The 25230-nt window shown below is 53.8% G+C and overlaps 1 protein-coding gene across 3 annotated transcripts in view; it reads right to left on the bottom strand.

Moving 5' to 3' along the window:
• OSBPL10 (oxysterol binding protein like 10) overlaps positions 1-25230 on the bottom strand; it is a 300684-nt gene that overhangs the window by 190944 nt on the left and 84510 nt on the right. For all 3 annotated transcript variants that reach the window (XM_051858914.2, XM_008266099.4, XM_002716244.5), the window contains exon 2: positions 4818-4993. In XM_051858914.2, coding sequence (XP_051714874.2) covers positions 4818-4863 — 46 coding nt within the window. In that variant the 5' untranslated portion in view covers positions 4864-4993. The remainder of the gene's footprint in view (positions 1-4817; positions 4994-25230) is intronic.

Below are 25230 nucleotides of genomic sequence, written 5' to 3' on the forward strand. Positions count from 1 at the left end.
CACCCACCTAAGAAGGGGGCCGAGGGGGAGCCACAGGGAGAAGGCAGGAAAGGGCAGAGGCAGATCCCAGTGTTTGAGAGACCCGAATTCACACCAAAAGGCAAATTACACCCAATCTCTGCACAGGATGCCCTCCAAACCCCAGTAAATACGTGTCCTGAAAGATCTGTTCCAAGAACAATCTTTCCTATATTTTTATTTTAGACCATCTCTAATCAAAGCCATTTCTACTTCCCTAAAAAGGCAACAGAGAAAGTAACGGGGTTCTGTGCAAATGACTCTACCCCAAGCGGGTAATATGAGGCCCAAAGCACAGTTTCCCAGGGCCTTTGTTGTCCGCCAGGGTTGTACTGTGCAGTTGTTAGCAGGTGCGAAGCCAGCATTCAGCTGAATTACTATACCAATATGTGTTCCCAGGATTCATCTGATGGGAACAGAGCGAGACACCAAAGGCTGCCTTCAAAGTCTTCAAATCACACCCCAAAAGGCATCCGAATCCAAGTCAACCACATTACATCTTTCCACCAATAGCCCGTCATTCAAATAACACAATTATTCTGAATGATTCTGGGCATGGAACAGGTTCTGGGAAATCCTAAGTCACTAATTGCAAAAGTCTAATATTAAATGCAGCAATGTCAACTACACAGCCAGCAGCGCAACTCCCCCTGGAAGTTGGCAACGCTCACTAACACGCCCCTCATCGTCATTTGTCAGCAAAACCGACGTCACCTTGAACTTTGCTCTGAACTCTAGTGTGGCAGAATTCTTCAGCGCAGTCTCATTAACGGCATGGAGAGGGCCTTTCCCGATCCAACATGAGTTGTTTGGCAGAAGGCCCACTGCACAAATAGGATAAGCGCTGCTTAACACCAGGGCAAATTCACTTCCAAAAACAAATTTTTGCTTAGGACACTCTTGGCAAGCGGTATCTGAGGGCTTAGCCTACGAAACGTGCTCCAAAGCTGGGCACCCCGTTACATCACACTCCAACTCTGCTGCCTGTAGGTGAGATGTGCCATGAGAAACCCAAAAGCCAGCTCCTTCCGGTGGGCCAAGGACAAGACCCAAGCAGGCCGAACTTCTGCCTTTTATGTGGGTGACAAGCGTTAGCTAAATTTAGCACTGGTAATGACTTTATGCAAATAATAAAACTTTACATTCGCTCTTAAAACTACCCTTTAAAACAGCTGAGGTGTAGAAGTCCAATTAGCGATGCGGTAGCCAAACGAGATGGTTCACCTGTCCAACAGGTTGCATTTTTCTTATGTGCGTGCGGGGGCGGGGGGGAGGGGGGTGGACATTGTATCACTTCATAAACCACAGCCGGCAGCGGTAGGGGGCAGGGGGAGCTATTAAGTTGTTCACCTGCTATTGTTCCTGCTCCGACAATTTATTAAGCAATAACCAGCAAAGCCAAGCCCAGAACCTTGTAAATCTCACCAGCTGGAACGCACGCCGCATGAAACGTCCCAGAGAGACTAGGAATCTTACCAGGTTTCCAAACAACCCAAACACTTTCTCTTTCAACGACAGGCGTTTTTATTTCACAGGTATTCGGACTGTTTATAGATTCTGCAAATATGATTTTTTTTTTTGACAGGCAGAGTGGACAGTGAGAGAGAGAGAGAGAGAGAGAGAGACAGAGAGAAAGGTCTTCCTTTGCCATTGGTTCACCCTCCAATGGCCGCCGCGGCCGGCGCACCGTGCTGATCCGATGGCAGGAGCCAGGTGCTTTTCCTGGTCTCCCATGGGATGCAGGGCCCAAGCAGTTGGGCTATCCTCCACTGCACTCCCTGGCCACAGCAGAGAGCTGGCCTGGAAGAGGGGCAACCAGGACAGAATCCGGCGCCCCAGCCGGGACTAGAACCCGATGTGCCGGCGCCGCAAGGCGGAGGATTAGCCTAGTGAGCCGCGGCACCGGCCCAAATATGATTTCTTGATAGAAAATAAAGACCCAGTAACTTAGTCTACCTCTTGGGTAGTGAAGCCGAGCAGAACAGCAGGAACTGGACCAGGCAGTGGGGACTCGAGACCCTTAGTCTGGCTTTGCAGAGGCACCTGTTTCAGCAAGGGGACGCACAGGGGGGCTTCTCTTGGTCCTGGGGGCTTACTCGGGCAAAGAAAAGTGTTACAGGAGAAGTTCAAGTTACCACCCGTCCCCCAGAACCTCACACATAGCACCTTCCCTTGGGCCTGGAAATACAGAGCGTGTGCTCACGTTTGGATTTTTGCTTGTTGCATTTTGCTATTTCCTGCATGGCCCAGCAGTCACGTCACACCACTGCACCCTAGGCTGGCATTCCCACACAGCGAGTGTGCACCGAGACCCAGAGCTGCTCTCCCCGGCCAAGCAAACCTCCGTTCTCGGGAAGCAACGGGAAGAGGAGGCAGCAACAGAGGGACATCGACACCACGCCGGCAGAGGACTGGCTACAACCTGCAGAAAAGAGCCCTTGACAGAGGGTGCTGGATAAACGGTGGTGGGACCGCACTAGGGCTCTTAGAAGGCTTGTTTTTGTCCTGGGATGGCCGAGCCCACATCGCACCGTAGCAAAGAATCATCTAGAAGGTCGGTCACAGCAAGCAGGCTGAGCTCATCTTACAAAGCTTCACCAGTCCTCACGTCCAGCCCTGCACTAATTAGAATGAGCAGCTTCTCACGCCCACCCCACCTCCCCGTCCTGCTGCTGTTAACATGAGGTCAGAGACTGCTGGCCTCTTGAATAAACCCGTCTCCTCGCATCAGCTCCTGTCTCTGCTGAACTGGCTGGCCAGCGAGGAGCAGCCCGGGCCTAGTTTTAGCAACAGGAACCGGTGAGCCAGCCAGGGGACGGAGTGCACTCTGAGTGGTCTAGCCCTCTCACGGTAGTGGAAGGGGGCAAGCTGACCCCCCTGGCTGGGACTGCAGCTGCCAAGACTCATTTTATCTCAGGGACTCTGCTGCTCTCCCTGCCACAGCGCCAGCTGCCTTTGAACACTTCACTAGTGCAAAGAGCTGGTACTCTGGGAAGTTATCAAGCCCCATTGGGGAGGGAGTGGGCTCCAGGATTGGCTGAGTCCAAGTGGTGTGCACACCAGGCACCCTCCATCCCCCATGTTTGGGCTTGTTTCCCATACGGATGGCGGGAGAGCAGACAGACCACTGTCCCAGCCCCTCCCCGAGGAGATCTGGTTTAGAAAAGTACTGTGTGTTCCCACGAATTGCTTCCTCTCTGGTAAAGTATGGGCGACTCAATTTCCGTTCCGCCTACAAGCCCTCTGGGGCCCTATGCTAGCTGATGAGGCAGACGCCAGTCACGACTGCCGAGTAAGTGGGGGTGCTGCACAGCTTATGTATGTGGATTCCAAAGGACAAGGCGGCCCAGGGCTCCCTCGGATCTCGCAAAGCCAAGTGTCATTCTCCACGGATGTCCCCGGTACAACTGACAGCGGGGAACAAGTGTCCCAAGAGTACGGCAACAAAAAGCATTTCTCCAACGATTTAAGTGCCAGCCGGAAGCCCTGAACAGGAGACATGATTTTCTGTACATGCAAGAAAATCCGACTCCTTTGCTGGAATAAACGTTATTTTGCAAACTCAATGCTCAAGTAATACTTTTTACCCTGCAGGTCCAGCTGAGATGTTGATACGACAACTGGAAACTGCTTACTGCATTTCCACTAAAAATTAAGGTTACTTAAGGTCACTAAGAATAAAAAATAGCCAGTGCCGTGGCTCACTAGGCTAATCCTCTGCCTGTGGCGTCAGCACCCTGGGTTCTAGTCCCAGTTGGGGTGCCAGAATCTGTCCCTGCTGCCCCTCTTCCAGTCCAGCTCTCTGCTGTGGCCCGGGAAGGCAGTGGAGGATGGCCCAGGTCCTTGGGCCCTGCACCCACATGGGAGACCAAGAGGATGCACCTGGCTCCTGGCTTTGTATTGGCGTAGTGCGCCGGCCGCAACACGCCAGCCATAGCAGCCACTTGGGGGGTGAACCAACGGAAAAAGGAAGACCTTTCTCTGTCTCTAACTCTGCCTGAAAAACAAAAACAAAAAAAATTCTAATTGATTAACAGTAATTTAAAGAATAAGATTTTTTAAAACAAAACCATGGCTGGTGCCGCGGCTCACTAGGCTGATCCTCTGCCTTGCGGCGCCGGCACCCCGGATTCTAGTCCCAATCGGGGTGCTGGATTCTGTCCCGGTTGCCCCTCTTCCAGGCCAGCTCTCTGCTGTGGCCCGGGAGTGCAGTGGAGGATGGCCCAAGTGCTTGGGCCCTGCACCCCATGGGAGACCAGGAGAAGCACCTGGCTCCTGCCGTCGGATCAACGCGGTGGCCGGCCACAGCACGCTGGCTGCAGCGGCCATTGGAGAGTGAACCAATGGCAAAGGAAGACCTTTCTCTCTGTCTCTCTCTCTCACTGTCCACTCTGCCTGTCAAAAAAAAAGAAGCAGCAGCAGCTTAGGATGATACAGTAACTCGACTCTCCCTCCTGGCTGGCTCACCAACTGATGTCGCCAAAATTAGACCCAGGCGCCCTGCCGCTGAGCAGCCCACTGACCGGAGACAAGAGCCAATACAGGGCTTCCTCCGGTTCCTCTGCATCAGCTCTCATGTCCAGCGAGTTGGCTGCCCAGTGCCAAGTCGCCTGGACCTGATCTTAAGGCCATCAACCTCATGGCTAGAGGGCTGGTGTCCGTGTCACCAGTGAGCCCTCCAAACACAGCAGATTGATAAAAGGGACTTATTAGAGAAGAATCCAAAAGCAGACAGCCACCCCGTAACCCCTGTAGGTGACGCCCACAAGGCCGCCCGCAGGGTCACCAGGAGCACGCACCTCTCAATCTATACATCTCTCCGCTGGCAGAATACACGACCAGCATGTGGGGGGCTTCGTCGCTCAGCGACACGATGGCCCCGGACAGAGACAGCACGCCTCGGGGCTTCTGGTGCTTGCTTTGCTCATTCACAAAGTACTGCAGGACGCCAGCCTCGAAGTCCAGAACAAAGTACCTGCGGGGAGAAACCAGAACACGTGACTGTCCTGTCCCCACCAACCCCACACAGCAAAGCATCCTCAAGCCCACACAAGGCACCCAACCCAGCAGGCTGGAAACCCCAAGTCCCTCCCAGAGGCCCCAGGGCCATCAGCCTGGGCGGGGAGAGCGCTCAGGATTCTTAAGGCAGAACAGAGCTCGCCACAGTGGGCAAGGGCCAGGCCGGAGCAGGTGTAACGTCCACCACTTCGCCTGGTCCCACGGACACTGCATTGAAGCTCACAAGGGCAGACCAGAAGCCGCACTGCCCCGCAGCCCCTGTAACATGCCCCACCTGCTGCTGTGGGAGCCACCGGCAGGCACGAGGCCTTTACGTCATGTGCACCAACACCGGGCGCCCTGGGAGCCTGGTGCCACCTGCCAGGGACCTGAAGGGGCATGAGCTGCCCCCCGAGCACACGCCAGCAGGCTCTTCCGGAAATTCTTGACACCAACAGGCGCGAATTCTCTCTGCTCTGGGAGGCTGTAACACTGAACTTGGCATCCAGGGAAAAAGAGGGCCAACTGCAGGTGGCCCAGTGACAGGAAGTCTATGCGGCCCGGCACCACCCTGCTTCTCTTGTCATCACCTATGAAGTCATTTCCCTCCACTGCTAGGACGGGGATGTCATCATGCGCAGCTCAAACTCGTCCTGTGGCCTTGGGCCTCTGCCTTCTCACCTTACGCTCCACATGCCCTGCCTCTTCATTCCTCCCTCATCCTCACCATGTTACTTCCCGCCACAGGACCTTGGCACATGCTGCCCCAGCTGAAGCAGTTGCTCCAAGCGTGCAGTATGAATTGTGACGGTGCACACGTGGTTACCAGCCTCAACAGCCTTTCTGGAACCTGCCCTGCATCTGGCTCCTGGTCATCCATCAGCTGGACTCATCTCCCTCAATGAGTCCTTAATTACAACCTGACGGGTGTGGGGAGGGGCTCCTGTCGGATCCCACAGTGCCCCATCCACGCACCGAGCCCGCCCTTGGGGACACAGAACAGTGACTGCAGAAGCTAAGTCAGCAGTGCTATGAAGCCACCCTGCAGCTCATTTCCCGATAGCATGACCATCCAACAAACTCCAACCTCACCCAAGCCAACTACTGTGCCTTAACAAGCCAGCTTCCAGGGGCCGGTGCTGGAGCAGCAGGTAGAACCATCACCTACAACACTGGCCTCCCACACGGGCACGGGTTTGTATCCCAGCTGCCCCACTTCTGATCCAGCTCCCGGCTGTTGGGAAAGCAGCGGAAGGTGGCCCCAGTGTGTGGGCCCTTGCACCCCTGTGGGAGACCCAGAAGAAGCTCCTGGCTTTGGCCTGCCCAACCCTGGCTGTTGTAGCCATCAGCACAGTGAACAAGCGAATAGAAGTGTGTGTGTGTGTGTGTCCCTCTATCATTCAAGTAAGATAAAATGTAAACAATTGTTTAAATAAGCTTTCCAGTCTTCCGGCCATCATAGGAGAGGTTAACAGCCCCTCTGTTTGCCTCTCTCTGAATCCAGGAAACACCCAGTGGTGAGACCGAGCGGGGACTGTGGTGCCCTGCCCTTCACCAAGGTCAAGGCTGGTGGCCGCAGCCAGGTGTTCTTCCACTTTCAAGATGACTCAGAACCACGAATAACGCTGCCTTGTTTACCCCCCCGGATCCAAGGCGTGGCCCCCTCTCGGCTGCCCATAATCAAACTTGGGCTTCACAGGAGGAGCTCAGCTTTAAATCCAGAGCTGGACTCGCTGGAGAAACCTCCCCACCCGCCTCCGACCTCCACCCAGTCTATCTCAGCCGCCTCCCCGCAGCGGGGTTGGTGCCAAAAACGCTGGCATGTAGCAGACTCCCGGGTCTGGACCAGGGCCCCTCCCCTTCTCGCCATGTTAATGTCCCCTGACCAGGCCTAGAAGCCTCCTCAGTGGTGCTGGCCCCGCTGGAGGTCTCCAGTGACCAGGTGAGTGGAGGGCCAAGAACCGGCGCCCGTGGAGGCGGGATGTGTGCCCACCCGGCTCGCTGCCCGACACTTCGCAGCTACTCGGGGCACGCTTGCTGTTGGAACGAATACAGCAGATCCAACCAGACCCCACAGCTCCCCATCCACGCACCGAGGCGCCCGAGTCAGACCATCAACTCCGAGAACTGCAAAACCCTGTGCACCTTGGAGAGGGACCCAGCGACACCGACACAGGTCGGTACCGTCCACACAGCCGACTCGGAGGTTTGCAGTTGGACTATCAGACCACACCACGTTCCCATCAATGACACTGCACTTCGGCAGGCGCTGGGATAAAACCAGACAGCGGCGTAGAACGAGGAGAGGCAACAGCAGTGTCCAAGAGGACCCCCAAGGGGTGTGATGCTGTGCCGTGGGCACAGATGGACATGTCCCATTAACAATGAGGGGCGGGCACTGGGCACAGCAGTTAAGTGGCCGCCTGGGACACGCGCATCCCATTGAGAGCGCCTGGTCCAAGTCCCAGCTCCCCCACCTCTGATCCAGCCTCCTGCTCACACACACACTGGGAGGCAGCAAAGGAGGGCTCAAGTTCTTGGGTCCCTGCCACCCATACGGGAGACTGATCTGTGGCTCCTGGCTTCACCCTGGCCCAGTCCTGGCTGTGGCAGGCACTTGGGGAAGTGAACTAACAGCTGGAAGATCTTTCTGTGTCTGTCCCTCTGTCTTTCAAAGAAACTTAGAATTGCAAAACAAATAACTGTGGTTAAAAAAAATTGTCTTTCAATTAATACTAATTATTTTTTGAATGGCAACCAAACTGTTAGGGCATAAATATATATAAAGCTTTTTGGAGCCAAGCGCTTAACACACAAGGCCATTAGAAAATCCTTTAACCTTAAAGTACCACCACCACCCTTTCCCAACCTTGACCTAATCTACCCTCACGGCAACCCAACCGGCACACATCACTCCCCTTGAACAGGTGTCCTGAGACCCCAGGCCCAGCTCATCTGCTTCCGACGTCCAGGCTTGGCCCACGTCATCAATCATAAGCTCCCCTTTGATTCTCATTCCAGTCCGCCCTCAGCACCTTCTCCGTGTCGCTTCCTCAAGTACTTTGCTCTCCATACCTTCCTGCGCCCACTTAGCTAAGAAAGCTGGCAGCGCCAGGGACACCTGGCAACCGAGTTCCCCACCGCCCCCTCGCAGGGGGCAAGGCGCAGCCATCTCGTTAGCACACCACTGCCCCTGTCTCAGCCACCCCAAGCTGCAACCCCTCTGGGAAACCTTCCTGTTTTAGTTACCTTTCCACGTGGCCTGGCCATGACTAGTTACCCATTTTCACTCTCCCATCTCCCAAGTCACTGCAAGAGAGATACTTCTGGGTCTCATGAACACCGAGCCCATGGTATCAAGACAGAAATAGGTGTCACAGGCCGAGGCTATTCAGAGGGTGGTCCCTTGCTCAGCACTAGCTAGCAACATGATGTGGCACCTGCTGTAAACTCTTGCCCCCTCCCCCAAAACCTGCTGAATCTGAGCCTTTTGGGGGAGGAGCCCCATAAGCCGTGTTTTAGCAAGCTTTCCAGGCAACTCTGATGCGGGTGAGGCTTAAGAAACACATCGCCAGCTTTCTTTGTTGGGAGGATGTGATGGCTGGACTACCAGCAGAATCAGGATTGGAGACAACCCCCAGGGCAACTTGGGAGTCCTACTGCCGCAGCATGAACAAGATATTGCTCTCAATTTAGGAAGACAGTGAAATCCCAAGGTCACAGGCTGGATGAGGTCCAGAGGGTGGAAACTGGATCCAATTACAGTGCTTCCCAGGTGGGCTTCATGGGAGGTCCTCAGGCCACGGCCAGCACCTGCTCTCCAGCCCAGCTGCTCTCTGCTTCCTGGGATTCCATGGGATCCCTCCCCTCACACCTCCTCTGGCCTCGCCCCAGAGCAGAACCAGTGGCACGTGTTCAATCTTGGACTGTGAACCTCCAAAACTGTGAGCCAAAATAAATCTCCTTCCTTCCTAAGTACTGTGTTAGGTATCTATGGTGATAAAAAGCTGACTAATTATGGGTATATAACAAGGACATTCAAGGGAAGGAGCACCCTGGGTGTTGCCGCCCCTCTTTCCCCTCCCCAATACCAGCTGGCTGAGAATGCCCCACTGTGGAGCCCCCACAGATGGACAGTTCAGGAACTAATTAGCCCACTAAGCTCGAGACCACTGTAGCAGCTGCCTGACACCACCACGTACGCCAAGACTCGATTCCTGTTTCTATTTTCAGGTCCTTTATTTGACATTTGCACCTGGGTCTTTCACAGGGTTAAAAGTAAAACTGCTTGAATGAGAACAGAACCAGGGTCACCTCTGAGCTGCCCACTGCTGGGTTATGTAGGCGCTGGCCCTGCCTCCTCTTGAGGGCTGAATGTCTTCAACTAGACCCCGAGGTCAGGTCACGGCAGACACTGCTTGTGGCCAGTCCCAGCACTAACAGTCACCCTTCCCAGTGTCCCGGAGATGCGGCTCCAGCCCCAGCACCCTGTGCCCGCTGCACACCCTGTGCTGTGCGCTCCGGGAAGGAGGAAAGCAAGGCATAACTTTTCAGACAAGACAAAAGCAACCTGCCCTCCACTTTCTCCACCTCTCCACCCGCTTTGTGCCCCTGGCCGGGATGGAGAAAGGTGTGCCTTGCTCCTGCCTGCATCTAACCACCTTTCCACTGGAAACCAGCTGCTTCTCCCTCTCCCGGAGCTTCCTAATGCGACACGTTCAGCCAAGCAACTACACGCTGGCAAAGGACATCGCTCAGAGGCTGCACACAGAAATGAACTGAACGCTTTTTTTCCAGTAAGGATGACAGAATAACAAACTGATGTCACATTATGCAGGCTACGAGGACACGCTAATGATTTTTCCTAACACCTGTCTCAACCTGACACGTTAATGCTGACCTCCTGTCTCATGGGGAGCAGGGGCACGTTCCCACTGCCCTGCGGAACCGTTTAAATGCAAATGCGCAGGTTTGGACCGTGGGCACTCGGGAAGGTCATCAATAATTTACTCCTTGTCTAAAGATGGTGAAAATTGTTCTCCTGTTTGGGAGGGAGCTGATTCAAACGTGCCACGGGCTACAAGCAAAGTGTTCTTTCACCATGGCCTTTGAAAGTCACGTCCATGGGGTCTCACTCACAGAGATCCTTGACAGCTAAGAGCTGCCCACTGGGCATTAAAAGTTCCTGTTGGTCCCATCTCCTGGGAGCAAATAAATGAAACCGGGCTCCCTGCAGGTCATGGCTCCGTCGGAACCACGGCTTGGAGCCTGCAGCTGTATCTGAAGGGCACTGTTTTCCCTCTGAATGGGAAAGTTCACCATATTTCTGCTTTAGGAATCACTATACAGTGAAATAGACAAAATGCTGAAACATTCAGGGCCTTCCTCATAGAGAAATGAGTGAAGCAAACCCATTAGTATCTTGGAGCTGTGGGGTACAGTTGGCTGCTGTGTAGGTGAACTTGATTATACACAGAAAGCATGTTTGCTTTACTGTTAAAAAAAAATTGAAGCATGTGGTGGGGGCGAGGGGAGAAAGCAAAGAATGAGCAGAGAAGTCAAACCCATGAAGAACATCTTAGTTCTTACCGGGCCGGTGTTTCTCGTGGGTCCCTGGCCCAGGCCTAGAGCTGGGGGCTGTAGCAGCTGGCAGGCCCCTCCTGGGAAGGGATGAGGACCGGCCACAGCCTGCTCCTCTCCTTCACGCTAGTCCACGGCTTCAGAGATGTGCACACACACACGCACACACTCACATACACTCACACCTGCAGTTACACTCACACAGGCTCACCCCCGCACACCTGCACTCACGTATGCTCACAAGGATACCACACTCACACTCACGATGATACCACACACTCCTGCACTCACACCCGCATATCTGCACACTCATGCTCACAATACCACACACACACATGCATAAACTCACACCTGCACATCCACACACTCCTACATGCACACAATGATACTCCCACACACACATTCACATTCATCTCAAAACCACAGAGGCCCTACATCAAGGATCTCTGTGAGTGAGACCCCATGGAAAGAAGGGGCCATCAAAGAAGGAGGTACCTTGCTCTGAAGGGAAGAGAGAACTTCCACTTTGACTGTGGCCTTGTCTAAACCCTGTAGGAGTTTGTGAACTCAAGAGGCTTCCATAGCCTTGGCAGCTCATGACAAGAGCCTCGGGTGATTACTGACGCCATAAACAAGAGTGTCAATTGTTTGATCAACCGCAGGAGTCACTGTGCACTTGCTCCCCTTGTAGGACCACTGTGCTTAATGAGTTGTACACATTCTCACTCACTGGCTACCACACCCCCACAGTGCCGTCCCGTGCGTCTGCGAAGGGAGCTCTGTTATCCAACCCCCACCTGCCCCACAGTTCCACCAGAGTCCAGGTCAGGTTCTCCACGTGGACAAGAACACACACGCTTACTTCACACGGGACCCAGAGTGCACCACTGCCGTCCACCCCCCAGGTCAGAGCAGAGTCACCCAGGAGCAGGCTGGGGCGGGCAGAGGGCAGCGGCTCAGCCATGCCGACCAGCACGAAGGAGAACTCCACCAGCCAGACTGGTCCTGGCAGAAAGCGAAACCATGCCACCTGAACCCCCAAGCGAAAATTCAAAGGACAGGAAGCAAGGGCCTGGGAAGACCAAGTCCCAGCCCTCCCCCTCGCCACCTCCAGACCCCACCACAGGACTGGACCAGGGCAGACCCAGAATGGAGGAAGCAACACGGCGCACACTGACTCCCGAGGGCGCAGGAGCCTTCTGTCTGTCCCCTTCTTCCCACAAATCCTTCAACATCGCTTTTTTTTTGACAGGTAGAGTTATAGACAGAAAGAGAGAGAGAAAGGTCTTCCCTCTGTTGGTTCACCCCCCAAATGGCTGCTATGGTCAGAACTGCGTTGATCCGAAGCCAGGAGCTTAATGCAGGGCCCAAGCATTTGGGCCATCCTCCACTACCCTCCCGGGCCACAGCAGAGAGCTGGCCTGGAAGAGGAGCAACCGGGACTAGAACCCGGCACCCATATGGGATGCTGGCACCGCAGGTGGAGGATTAACCAAATGACCCACAGAACCGGCCCCAACATCACATTTCTGAGAGCAAGAATCTCCACGTGTCTCAAACTCTCAAACTCCCCAACTCCAGAGGAGGTGGGGGCTGGGAATCAGCAAAGCCAAGTGTACTTGTGAAAGGAGGGAGGGGCAAACCATGGGTGCAGTTTCCTGAGGTCACCTTAAGCCTTCAGAATCCGTATTGCCCGTTGATCATTCACTGAACCCGTCTCATCTCCAGAGGTCAACATTTTTAAATATATTTCTTATTTTTATTTAAAAGGCAGAGAGACACAGAGACAGACTAGGAGATATGGTCCATCTGCTGGTTTGCTTCCCCAAATGCCCACAACAGCCAGGGCTGGGCCAGTCTGAAGCCAGAGCCCAGATCTCAACCTGGGTCTTCCACGAACATGGCAGGGGCCCAAGAACTTGAACCATCACCTGCTGCCTCCCAGGGTGTGCATTAGCAGGAAGCTGGATTGGAAGTGGAGTGTGGGTGATCCCGTGAGACGGCCTGCCTAGCCCATGCAGTTAGCCTAACTGCTGGCAGGCGGCGGGAGCCCCAGGCACATTTCCCCCCGCCCTTGCCTTCTGCCAATCAGGTAAACTGCTCCCAGGCCCACCTGCAAAGCCACCCTAGCTACGTGACCTTCCAGCTGATTGGAGAAGCATAGCCGTGCCAATACTGGCTTCATCCTATAGAATCAGTATTGCCCCGAATTATTGCCCCAAATTAGTTACACTCCCTCTGCCTGCGCTTTAACAAGCATACACGGTCGTTAATAAGGCAGACATGTTCACCGAAGCCTGCCCCTGGTGCTTCCTGTGGAACAAGACCATCACCCTGCTCTCCCGGACCGTGCGGGCCTCGCAGGATGAGCCCGCAGTGGAGTAGCCGGGACTCAAACCAGGTGCTCAGCATGGGATGCAGCCACACCCAGAGACCAACAGATGAAACTCCTCTGGAAGACGTCCTCCCTGGAGCTGCCAGGCTCACGGGAGAGGTGTCTACGCATCCCCAGGGGGCCTTATTGCCTGGATGGAGTGGGTGTGGTGAAGGAAAGCCAGGTACACCGCCGCCAAAGGCCACCCCCGAACCTAGGGGCAGAGGAAAAGACAGAGCACCGCTCTGCCCCTCAAGGGGCCTGGTCACCTCTGGAGAGCTCCCACAGGACACGTCTTCTAGAATTTCTCTCCTGATGACCAAACTTCCTGCCAAGGAAGATGCTGCAACCTACAGCTGAGGCACGGCCCCCCAGGCAAACCGAACCTGGCCAAGCTTGAAAGTCCAGAATTTTCTTTACTCTGGGAACCTGTGGCAACGGCTGGAAAACAGAGGTCATCTTGCATCTCCCTGCTGCCAGCTACGTGTCAGTGACCCGAGGGTCCCAGCGCTGCCACCACCACTCTCCAGAATGGACTACACTGTCACAGGGCCCTCGGGCTCATCACCACACAGGAAAAACACAAGCACTACCTAAGCATTGCATTAGAAGGCGAGTGTTATTCAACAGTCAGGTGCATGAGGGCCACTCTCAATGGATGCAGCGTGTACTGTCGGCACCAAGGCCACTGTGCCCGGCCTCAGGCATCTTGAGGTTATCAACTGAATCGTGTACAAGGATTTACTGGGCACTTTCTGCGCACGCCACACAGAATTAATGCATGCATGCCTCACGGCATGCAAACTTGAGTCTAACCCCTTTCTCCAGGTGCAACCTTCAAGCACAAAAGGATGGCAAGTCGACCAAGATGTAACGAGAAACCCCAGCAGCTGGCTTCACAGCCGAGGGTTCTAAACCATCCAGACACTGGGTGTTGACAGGACAGGGCGTTCTGCACGTCCAACAGCAACGCATGGAGCACGAACACATAGGCACGCAAAGAGAAGAGGCAACACGGCAGGCACTTCGCCTAATGGCTCAGATGCTCAAGTCTGAGTGCCCGACTCCAGCTTCCCAACAGTGCAGTCCCGGGGAAGCAGCAGCAGCAATGGCTCAAGTAAGTGGGCTCCCCACACCTCATGGGACACCCGCGTCGAGTTCCCGGCTCTGGCCCTGGGCCATCGCAGGCATTTGGGGGATGAGCAGTGGGTGGGAGCTCACGCAGTTTCTTTCTCCACACCACCCCCGCCACCTTCCCCTCACTAGCCTCTGCCTCTCAATTATAAAGACAATATAATCGTACCGGGAAATTTTACGATCACCTAGAATTTGACAGATCTGCAGAAAACATACATTTATATAGAATATAACCGCAAGTGTTTACGTTTTAGAATTTTAAGTCTTACAAATAATTATGAACTCCTATTTTTCATATTTTTCATTGGACTTTTTAAATGTCCATGATGGGACCCGCGTTGTGGCTTAGTGGGTTGAGCTGCTGCCTGCAACACCAGCATCCAACCCGGGTGCTGGTTCATGAACCGGTTGCTCCGTTTCCAATCCAGTTCTCTTCTAAGGCACCTGGGAAAGCAGGAGATGGCTCAAGTGCTTGGGCCCGTGCGCTCACATCGGAGACCCGGATGAAGCGCCTGGCTCCAGTCTGGCCCAGCCCTGGCTATCGCAACCATTTGGGAAGTCAACCAGTGGATGAACGATCTTTCTGTGTCTGTCCTCTAGCTTTAAAATAAGTCATTTTTTTTTTCATGTGCAAACATTTTTTTAGATGTCAGTTAAAGCATCAGATGACGTGAACACCTGGCAGAGGGCTAAGACGCCAGCAACCTGCATTGAAGAACCTGGACCCAGTGCTCAGCTCCGTCCCATGTTCCTGCTGTTGTACGCACAGGGAGGCAGCAGCTGAAGGCTCAAGCAGTTGGAGCCCTGCTGCCCACGCGGGAGACCTGCATGGAGTTCCCAGCCCAGCCCTGGCTGTTGCAGGCATTTATGGAATGAACCAGTAAATGCAAGATCTCTCTCTGCCTTCCAAATAAAAAACAATGAAAATTTTAAGCCTAGTATTTTAAAACAAACGAGTAGTTTCAATACATTTCCTAAGGTTAAAATATAAACTGTAACATTTAATAGCATTACCTAATGATATATAAAATATTTGTATTAGGAGGCAATACAGGTGAATATTTTTAATTTATTTATCTGAAAAGCAGAGTGCGTGATCTCGCATCTGCTGGTTCATTCCCCAAATGCCTGCAAACAGCCATGGCTGGGCCAGGCCAAAGCCAAGAGCCAAGAACTCCATGTGGGTCTCCCACGTGGGTAGCAGGGACCCAAGTACTTGAGCCATCACCTGTGCCTCCCGGGGTGCTCATGAATAGAGAGCGAGCAGAAACTGCTACCCAGAGACTCCGATGCGGGATGCAGGCATCCAATCTACAGGTTTAACTACCACATTGAATGCTTGCCCTGAAAAAAAAAATTATGTTCCTGAAGTTTGTTCCAACTACTTTCTACTTCTGAACCAATCAGGGAACATGTTAGAAATGTAGGTTTCTGGGGCCAGCGTCACGGCTCACTTGGTTAATCCTCCGCCTGCGGCACCGGCATCCCATATGGGCGCTGGGTTCTAGTCCCGGCTGCCCCTCTTCCAGTCCAGCTCTCTGCTGTGGCCCAGGAGTGCAGTGGAGGGTGGCCCAAGTGCTTGGGCCCCTGCACCCACGTGGGAGACCAGGAGCAAGCACCTGGCTCCTGGCTTCCGATTGGCACAGCACCGGCGGTGGTGGCCATTTGGGGAGTGAAGCACCAGAAGGAAGACCTTTCTCTCTCTCTGTCTCATGGTCTATAATTCTATCTGTCAAATTTAAAAAAAAAAAGAAATGTAGGTTTCTGTGGTTGGAGTCAAGAAGTCAGAAATGTGAATTTCAGAAGGTTTCCCAAGTGACTCAGGATTGGCCTCAAGTGCAAAAACCAGTTCAAAAATCCAGGGAGAGAAAACCCCAGGGCGCCATCCATCAGCCCCTTTGTCTTTGGGTAGGCCCAGCCTCCCGCCACCCGGCCAAGTTATCCGAGCACAGGTGCCCACACAACACAGAGGAATGGATCATTTCCGTGCGCACCAACCTCGTTCTCCGTCCGAGAGAATCCACACCCCACTTTCCTAAACCACTCCAGCCTAGGCAGTGGGACTTCTCGGTCCCGTCCCTTTGGAAGTACTTCTGAGAAAGACCGAAAGCAAAGTTGTAAAAGCACCTGGCGCCAAGTCCCTGCATCATCAGATCATCAGCTAGCAGTCTGCAGGGGGCGCAGGTGAGCAGGGGCCCCGGGGCCAGGTCAGCGAAGCACCTGCCGGTGAAGAGCCACCAGCGCCGGGCTCCTGCTCCAGAGAACTGGTAAAGCTCAGAAGCGCTGGCGAACTCCTCACGCGAGAGGCGCCGCACCGCCCTGGAGCTCTACAGCCAGGGTCGCCCTGCTGTCACAGAGGCCAGCTCCAGAAGGAAGAACCGAGGGGCGTCGAACGAGGATCAGCGCAGGCTTGGAGAACACTGCTTCTCACCCGCGGAGCCGCTGCTAGTGCCTGGGTTTCCAGTGCCATCTAAAATAAAACACTGAGGCTGGCGGGAACAGGAAGTAGTACAGCCGCTTGGGAAAAACGTCAGCTCAGCCCACAACGCAGCAATTCCAGTCCCGGGAGGCCACTACACGGAGATGAAAAGGTTGTCCGTGCACGTGGACGTTCAGAGCCGTGTTATCCCAGTGGCCAGAAACCGGAAGTAATCCAAACTCCATCAACTGGCGCAGAGATCAACCAAGTGACCTCAGCACACCATGGAATACTCGGCGTAAGAAGGAAAGACTACCAGATCAGGGGCCGGCGCTGCGGCTCACTAGGCTAATCCTCCGCCTTGTGGTGCTGGCACACCGGGTTCTAGTCCCGGTCGGGGCGCCGGATTCTGTCCCGGTTGCCCCTCTTCCAGGCCAGCTCTCTGCTGTGGCCAGGGAGTGCAGTGGAGGATGGCCCAAGTGCTTGGGCCCTGCACCCCGCACCTGGCTTCGTAGTGGCCATTTGGGGGGGGGGGGGGTTGTGAACTGACGGAAGGAAGACCTTTCTCTCTCTCTCTCTCAATAAAAAAAAAAAAAAAAAAAAGACTGCCAGATCACTACACAGGGGTAAACCTCAAAAATACCCCAGCAAGTGAAAAACCAGGCTCAGGGGACTGCATGTGGCCTGACCCCACTCACGGGAAAGGCAGAGGAGAGCGGGGTGGGTGGGGTAGGGTAGGGTGGGGTGGGGGCTGCCACCATCCCACCGCAGCACACACTGCGGGCCTGGCGACTCTGCTTGCAATCCAGCTTCCTGCTAACGTGCCCGGGAAGTCACTGGATGAGAGCCCGAGTCCTTGGGCCCTTGCAACCCACATGAAAGACCTAGATAAGGTTCTAGGCTCCCACGTCGGCCTGGCCCGGACCTGGCTGCTGCAGCCGTCTGGGGAAGTAAACCAGGAGATGGAAGACCTCTGTCTCTGCCTTTCAAATACATAAATAAATGTCTTTTTTCAAAAAAAAAAAAAGTCAGTGGTGATCTGAGGCAAGGGGCGGGAGAAGGATGAATTTCCTCTTTCTTTAGGTGTTAGAAATGTCCTCGGGGCCGGCGCTGTGGCACAATGGGTAAAGCTGCCACCTGCAGTGCCGGCATCCCATATGGACACCGGTTCGAGTCCCAGCTGCTCCGCTTCCGATCCAGCTCTCTGCTGTGGCCTGGGAAAGCAGTAGGGGGTGGCTAAGTCCTTGCACCCACGTGGGAGACCTGGAGGAAGCTCCTGGATCCTGGCTCCTGGCTTCAGATCGGCACAGCTCTGGCCATTGCGGCCAATTGGGAAGTGAACCAGCAGATGGAAGACCTCTCTCTCTCTCTCTCTCTCTCTCTCTCTCTCTCTGCCTCTCCTTCTCTGTGTAACTCTTTCAACTAAATAAATAAATCTTTAAAAAAAGAAAAATGTTCTCAAACTGGCCTGTGGCAGTTGCACAACTAAAGTCACTAAAAATAACCAACCGTACCCTTCCCACGAATGGACTGAATAGCGTGTAAACCACGCCTTAGTAAAAGTGTTCTTAAAAACCCTGCAGTGTTCCTGGCAACGGTCTAGAGCAGGGTGGGGTGGCAGAAAGACAGGGGCCCAGGCTGGCTGAGCCAGGGTCAGTCCGCGAAGGCGGCCTTCGAGATCATGTAAGACTTGCCCAGGAGACGCCTCTCGGCAGCTGGACAGGCAGACCCGGAAATCCTCTGAAATGAGCGGCCACCGAGGCCACAGCCGGGAAGAGCCCACAGGGAGGAGCAGGGAGACAGGAGAGAGCCCGGCCTGACCCAGAGACCCGAGGAGCTCCCACGTGCAATGGCGAGGCAGGAAGGAAAAGCAGCCCGAGGCTCAGAGAGAATACAGCTCGCGAGAGGAGAGGCGAGCGCACTGAAATGCTAACAGGCTGTGCGCCAGCAGGAACTGACTCGTGGCCTACTTCCCTCCCTGCCACTGCGCGGATCTGTTTATTTCCCGCTCCGTGAACTCCCGGGACCTCCCTGCTCTCCAGTGCAGCAAGCCCGTCTGTGTCTCCCGCACACTCACTGCCCAGCCCACCAGCGAGTCCCCACACCCGCACCCTCTGTGCCAGGGGGCAGGAACCTGGACGGGACCCTCAGCTCTGCCCTGAGGTCTGACGCTATGGCAGAGACGGCCCGCACTCCACAAACCCGAGTGCCTGTTTTCTCTCCCAAACTAAGGGAACCCAGTTTCTAGCTGGTCACAGTACACTATGCCAGCATGCATTTCCCAGCCTTCCCTTCTCCTAGACCTGGTCGGTCACCTGAGCAAGTTCTGGCTGATGGGGCACAAAGATGTAGTTGTATTACACTCCCTCCCTCCTCCACCTGCTTCCTGGAAGAGGGACGTGACGGCTGGAGCTCCAGTACTCCTCTAGGGCCATGAGGACATGCCACACCCTCTGGATGGGGATGCAGAGTTGGAAGGAGCATGGGTCTCCAATATCTGTAGAAACCCTAATCCAACCCTGAAAAATTTTGCTTCCAGTCTCCTTTTATATGACAAAAAAGGGGGCGAGGCTGCAATTAAAATCATCCGCAGGCTTTTTATAACTCCCAGTCCCCAGCATGCACTTGGAGCCATTAATTCGGAATCTTGGGGTGGGGTGGCGTCCGGGCACTGGCATTTTATCACAGCTCCCCAGTGAGGGCAATGGCAGCCAAGTCCAAGCTCTGAGGTCGACTGTACGTCCAGGCGGACCATCACAGCTGAGCACAGCTCCCGTTTACCCCAGCCAGGGGCCCCTTCGTCCTGGGCCAGCTTCAGCGTCTTCAACGCAGGCTGTTACGGTGTGTGTGTGCGTGGCTGTGAGCCTCGGCCACCTGTGGAGGACCCCCGGGAAACGGCTCGCAGTTCCCCGCCCCCTCCAGAAACGTACAGGAAGGTGAGCAAAGTTTCGCGGCGCTGACCGATGAGCAGAAGCACCCACTCAGGGCACAGCGGCGATTCTGTGTGGGAACCAAGCGCATCACCGTTAGGGGACAGCGAGCCGATTCCAGGGAGAACTCCGCGGCGCGAGAGCACTAATTGCTAGAATAATTCACGTTGCTGCTGGCTCCTCCATCACACACACACACGCACACACGCACACGCACACGCACACACATGGCTCCAGACGCGACACTTAGCAGCGCCCACATTTCTTACTGATGACAACAAGAACAACGCACATTCATTCCAGGAAACTCAGACTGACTGACTGTCTGACGGCTGCAGGCACGAAGCACTCCCCACTGACCCCAAAGCTTTCAGAACACGAAGTCCCCTTAGAAACGCGTGACGACTGCCGTCACACTACATCAGCCGTGGAGGAGAGAGCTGCCGCATCGTTTCTTGCACCCAGACACAGTAATTACCCCCCCTTCCCCCCCAAAGACTGAGTGAGACCCTGCCCTCGAGCCCAGGACCTAAGGGAATGGACGCCACCTGCCCGCAGCTTCGTGCAGAGACTCGTGCCTTGACGGAGCTGTGCCGCTTCCAGTTCCGGACACTGCCGGCTCCTTCCTGGGAAGGCCACCCTGGAAGGGCCACGCGGGTGGCGCCAGGGGCTGCTCCGGGAGGGGCTGGCTCCAGGAGAGGCCTGCCCGAGTCACCGCCAGCTGCAGGGGGGCGCAGCTCCAGTGGGAGAGGCTGCCGACCCGTCAGGGCCATCGACCGACCGGAACAGGTGCACCTGCACCGGGCCAGGCAGCTCGTGCCCAAGCCCCCTCCCGCTCAGAGCCTCTCCCCCGGCCACGGCCAGGCAGAGTTCAGAGAGACCAGGGCCAGTCCTGGGGGGGGGCCAAATAAGAACATACTGTTCATAGGAGCTAAGCCGTAACTTTCAAACGTCTCACCATAAAAAAAAAAAAAAAGCGGAGGTGACAGATAGGACCCTCAGCTGATGTAAATCCTTCCACAGTGTACTTTAGCATATAGCAGCACATCACGCTGACCCCTTATGATGTGAATTAAAGCTAACATGAATTTACAAAGAGATTCTCAAGATGGGTAAAGCCACAGACGAGAGAGCACCCGTAAGAGATACTCAAAGAAATCATCCCAAATGGAGCAAGGTCAGAAGAGAGAGAGAGAAATGCAGGAGACACGTTAGGAGATCCGGAGACGGGACGCTGCTCAAATCAGTGCCGGCAGACAGAGAGCAAAGAAAGGCAAGGCCACACTGCAGGAGATGGGGGCTGCACATTTCCCACACATGCACGACAAAGCACATCACACTCATGTCTGCACCCACCGCAGGGGAAGCAAGAACGCCAGACAAAGACGGTGAAAGCAGCCCAGGACAAAGCTCCAAGCCTGCACAGAGGGACAAGCAGAGGCCAGCAGGCTTCTGCAGGGAACAATGGGACCAGGACAGCACCGCACCCTGCCCAGAATTCAGAGGGGGGCGTCTGCGTTTAAAACTGTGCGCCCATGGGGCTGGCGCTCTGGCGTAGCAGGTAAAGCTGCCTGCAGTGCCGGCATCCCGTATGGGTACTGGTTCGAGTCCCGGCTGCTCCGCTTCTGATCCAGCTCTCTGCTGTGGCCTGGGAAAGCAGTGAAAGATGGCCCAACTGCTTGGGCCCCTGCACCCACATGGCAGATCTAGAAGAAGCTCCTGGCTCCTGGCTTCGGATTGGCACAGCTCTGGCCATTGTGGCCACCTGGCGAGTGAACCAGCAGATAGAAGACCTCTCTCTGCCTCTCCTTCTCTCAGTGTAACTCTTTCAAGTAAGTAAACCTTTAAAAAAATAAAAAATAAATGAAACTGTGCACCCAGTCCAGAATGTCCTTTAAAAGCGAAAATGTGGGGCATGGGCGTGTAGCCTAGCATTAAGATGCCGATGTCCCACAGCCCAGGGCCTCGACTCCACTCCAGGCTCCCAACTCCTGATTCCAGCTTCCTGCCAGTGCAGGCCCTGGGAGGGGCACGTGATGGCTCGCGCACTTGCATCCCTGCCACCCATGGGAGACTCGGATAGAGTTCCCCGCTCCTGACTCTGGCCTGTCCCAGTCCCAGACACTGTGACCATCTGGAGAGTGAATCAAACGATAGGAGCCCTCTGTTGCCCTCCCGCTTCCTTCTTCTTCTCTATGCCTCTCAAATAAATAAAAAATAATTTTTAAATTTAAAATGAGAATGAATTCTCGCCTTTTACAGATATACAAAAACACGGCTCACCACCAAAAGGCCTGCACAGGATATCTTTATGTTCTTTGGGAAAAGAAAAACAATCCCAGAAAGATACCTGATGTGCAAAAAGAAATGACAGGTAAATAAAACGGTGAACACGGAGGTAAATCCAAACAATGTTGTCTGCATAAAATGATAAAGAACTAAAATAATGACCAATATTAGCATGTGACAGGCCGACATTGTGGCATAGCAGGTTAACCCTTTGCCTATGACACAGCATCCCTTATGGGCGCCAGTTCAAGACCCGGCTGCTCCACTTCTGATCCAGCTCCCAGCTAATGTGCCTGGGAAAGCAGTGGAAGATGGCCCGAGGCCTTGTGCCCCTGCACCCACGTGGGAGACCTGGAAGAAGCCCCTGGCTCCTGGCTTCTGCCTGGCCCAGCCCTGATCATTGAGGCCATTTGGGGAGCGAACAAGGGAATGGAAGATCTTTCTCTCTCTCTCTCTCTCTCTCTCTCTCTCTCTCTCTCTCTCTCTCTCCCCCTTTCTCCCTTTCTCTCTGTAACTCTGCCTTTCAAATAAATAAAAATAAATCTTTAAAAATACATATTAACATGTGAGATAGGAGGGGATCATTGGAATTAAACCACTCAACGCAGTCTGGGAGGGAGTTTAAGACAGTTAACTTTATTTATTTATTTATTTATTTATTTATTTATTTATTTATTTATTTTGACAGGCAGAGTGGATAGTGAGAGAGAAAGACAGAGAGAAAGGTCTTCCTTTGCTGTTGGTTCACCCTCCAGTGGCCGCCGAGGCCGGCGCACCGCACTGATCCGATGGCAGGAGCCAGGTGCTTCTCCTGGTCTCCCATGGGGTGCAGGGCCCAAGCACCTGGGCCATCCTCCACTGCACTCCCTGGCCACAGCAGAGAGCTGGCCTGGAAGAGGGGCAACCGGGACAGAATCCGGAGCCCCAACCGGGACTAGAACCCGGTGTGCCGGCACCGCAAGGTAGAGGATTAGCCTAGTGAGCCATGGCGCTGGCCAGGACAGTTAACTTTAAACTTTTTAAAGCTCATTATGCACGGTAAAAATTTCAACAGCAACCACAAAAAATATAGGGTTCGAAAGCTAAAAGAGCAAGAAAGAAAAACAGAACATCAAAAAAAGCAAAAACTCTGATCTAACCTCTTCACAAAGCAAGATGGGGAAAAAAGAAAGAAACATGAAAAGGAGGAGAGGGGGCCGGCGCTGTGGCATAGCAGGTTAAGCTGCTGCCTGCAGTGCCAGCATCCCACATGGGTGCCAGTTCAGGACCCCATTTCCTATCCAGCTCTCTGCTATGGCCTGGGAAAGCAGTAGAAGATGGCCCAAGTCCTTGGGCCCCTGCACCTACGTGGGAGACCCAGAGGAAGCTCTTGGCTCCTGGCTTCGGATCGGCGCATCTCTGACCGTTGTGGCCAATTGGGGAGAGAACCAGGGTATGGAGGGCCTCCCTCTCTCTCTCTCTGCCTCTCCTTCTCTCTCTGTATCAGAGGTTACAATGCAGAAACACATCCAAATATATCAATAATCACAAAACATGTACATGAGTTGTTTTCCACCTAAACAGTTCATGCAAATTAAATAGATGTTTTAATATTTCCCTAAACACCCCCCCTAAGCTGCAAGTTATGAAAGGAAGAGACAAAAACATACACCAGGCCCTTGGCAATCAGTATCACCGAAGACAAAAACAAGAAATCAAAGACAAAAACCCACATCATCTCAGTAGACACAATGTGTGTGTGTGTGTGTGTGTGTGTGTCTAAATGTTTAAAAAAACCTCTTAGCAAAACAGAAGCTGTACAAACCTCCAGGACCTGATAAATGGGATCAAACTTAGACAGCTACCCTGCAAGTGGAAGCTGAAAAAGTGCTAAAAGCTCTCCCGCTCATATCATTAACAAGACAGGAATGCCTGCTGCCATTATTATTTTCATTGGATGACTATACCGAGGTGCTAATACAGTATAAAAATAAAAACCCCAGGAATTGAAGGATTATAGCTGTCTATCTAAAGAACAGAAAAAGAGTCTGCAGAAAAAGACTACAATTAAAAGGATCTTAGGGGGGCCGGGGCTGTGGTGTGGTGGGTAAAGCTGCTGCCTGTAGTGCTGGCATCCCACATGGGCGCTGGTTCGAGACCCAGCTGCTCCACTTCCGATCCAGCTCCCTGCTGTGGCCTGGGAAAGCAGTGGAAGATGGCCTAAGTGCTTGGGCCCCTGCACCCACATGGAAGATCTAGAAGAAGCTCCTGGCTCCTGGCTTCAGATCGGCTCAGCTCTGGCCTTTGCGGCCAACTGGGGAGTGAACCAGCGGATGGAAGACCTCTCTCTCTCTCTCTCTCTCCTTCTCTCTCCGTGTAACTCTGACTTTCAAATAAATAAACAAATATTAAAAAAAAAAAGATCTTAGTAATATACTATTTTCAAAACTCCATTTCTCAAGTTGTTCACCGTGGGCTGCCCCGCACCGTTCTGCAGCCTTGCCCCTGATGGAAGCTCCAAGCAGGAGAACTGCCTCCCTGGGCGGTTCCTGCTCCCACGCCTGGCGTTTCCCACACCTTTGGTTCCCTACGACCGACCAATCGCTCCTCAGCTCCCCGCGCTGAGAAATCACATGGTGTCAGGGCGGTTACAGGACAGAAAGAACAGTATGGGTTTCGTCATTTCTCTAGTTGCCGCCGTGTCGGCTTTCCCATGCAATCAACTCTCTGGGATGTCACAGGGACTGGGAAGGAGCAGAATCTCTGCTCCTGGCTTCCTTTTCCTGCCTTCTTGCACAGCACCGAGTCCTGCACTGAGCACAGTGCGCAGGCAACTTTGTATCATCTTCAGGAGGGAAACACCTGGCAGCCTAGGATTCAGTCCAAGCTAGCTGCTGGCTTCCGAGAGAGACTGCCTTAGGAAGGGGCACATCCACTTCTAGTTTATTAAGAGTGCTGATTAAAAAACAAACACGGACTGGGGGAAGGTGGAGAAGGAACATGAGAAGCCAGTCCCAACCAGACAGACACCACACGCTTTCCCTGATCCGAGGTAACTAACAGGATACCTAAAATGCCGTGCACTGGAGTGAGATGCTCGTTTTGAGTTTCCATGATTGCTTACAGCCCTTTTCTCTACTGGTGAGGAGCTGTGGTTTTTTCTTCATACTATTTGTTGAACTCTTTAGCTGGCATAAGGTTAATCTTATGAGTATAAAATGAACTGAAAGTAGATCGTTGTACAAATTAGGAGAGGACACGGCTGGCGCTGTGGCACAGCAGGTTAAAGCCCTGGCCTGAAGCGCTGGCATCCCATATGGGCGCCGGTTCCAGTCCCGGCTGCTCCTCTTCTGATCCAGCTCTCTGCTATGGCCTGGGAAAGCAGTAGAAGATGGCCCAACTCCTTGGGCCCCTGCACCCATGTGGGAGACCTGGAAGAAGCTCCTGGCTCCTGGCTTCAGATTGGCACAGCTCTGGCCATTGCGGCCATCTAGGGAGTGAACCAG

This window comes from Oryctolagus cuniculus, chromosome 4 (genome assembly GCF_964237555.1).
Source record: "Oryctolagus cuniculus chromosome 4, mOryCun1.1, whole genome shotgun sequence".
Taxonomy (NCBI): domain Eukaryota; kingdom Metazoa; phylum Chordata; class Mammalia; order Lagomorpha; family Leporidae; genus Oryctolagus; species Oryctolagus cuniculus.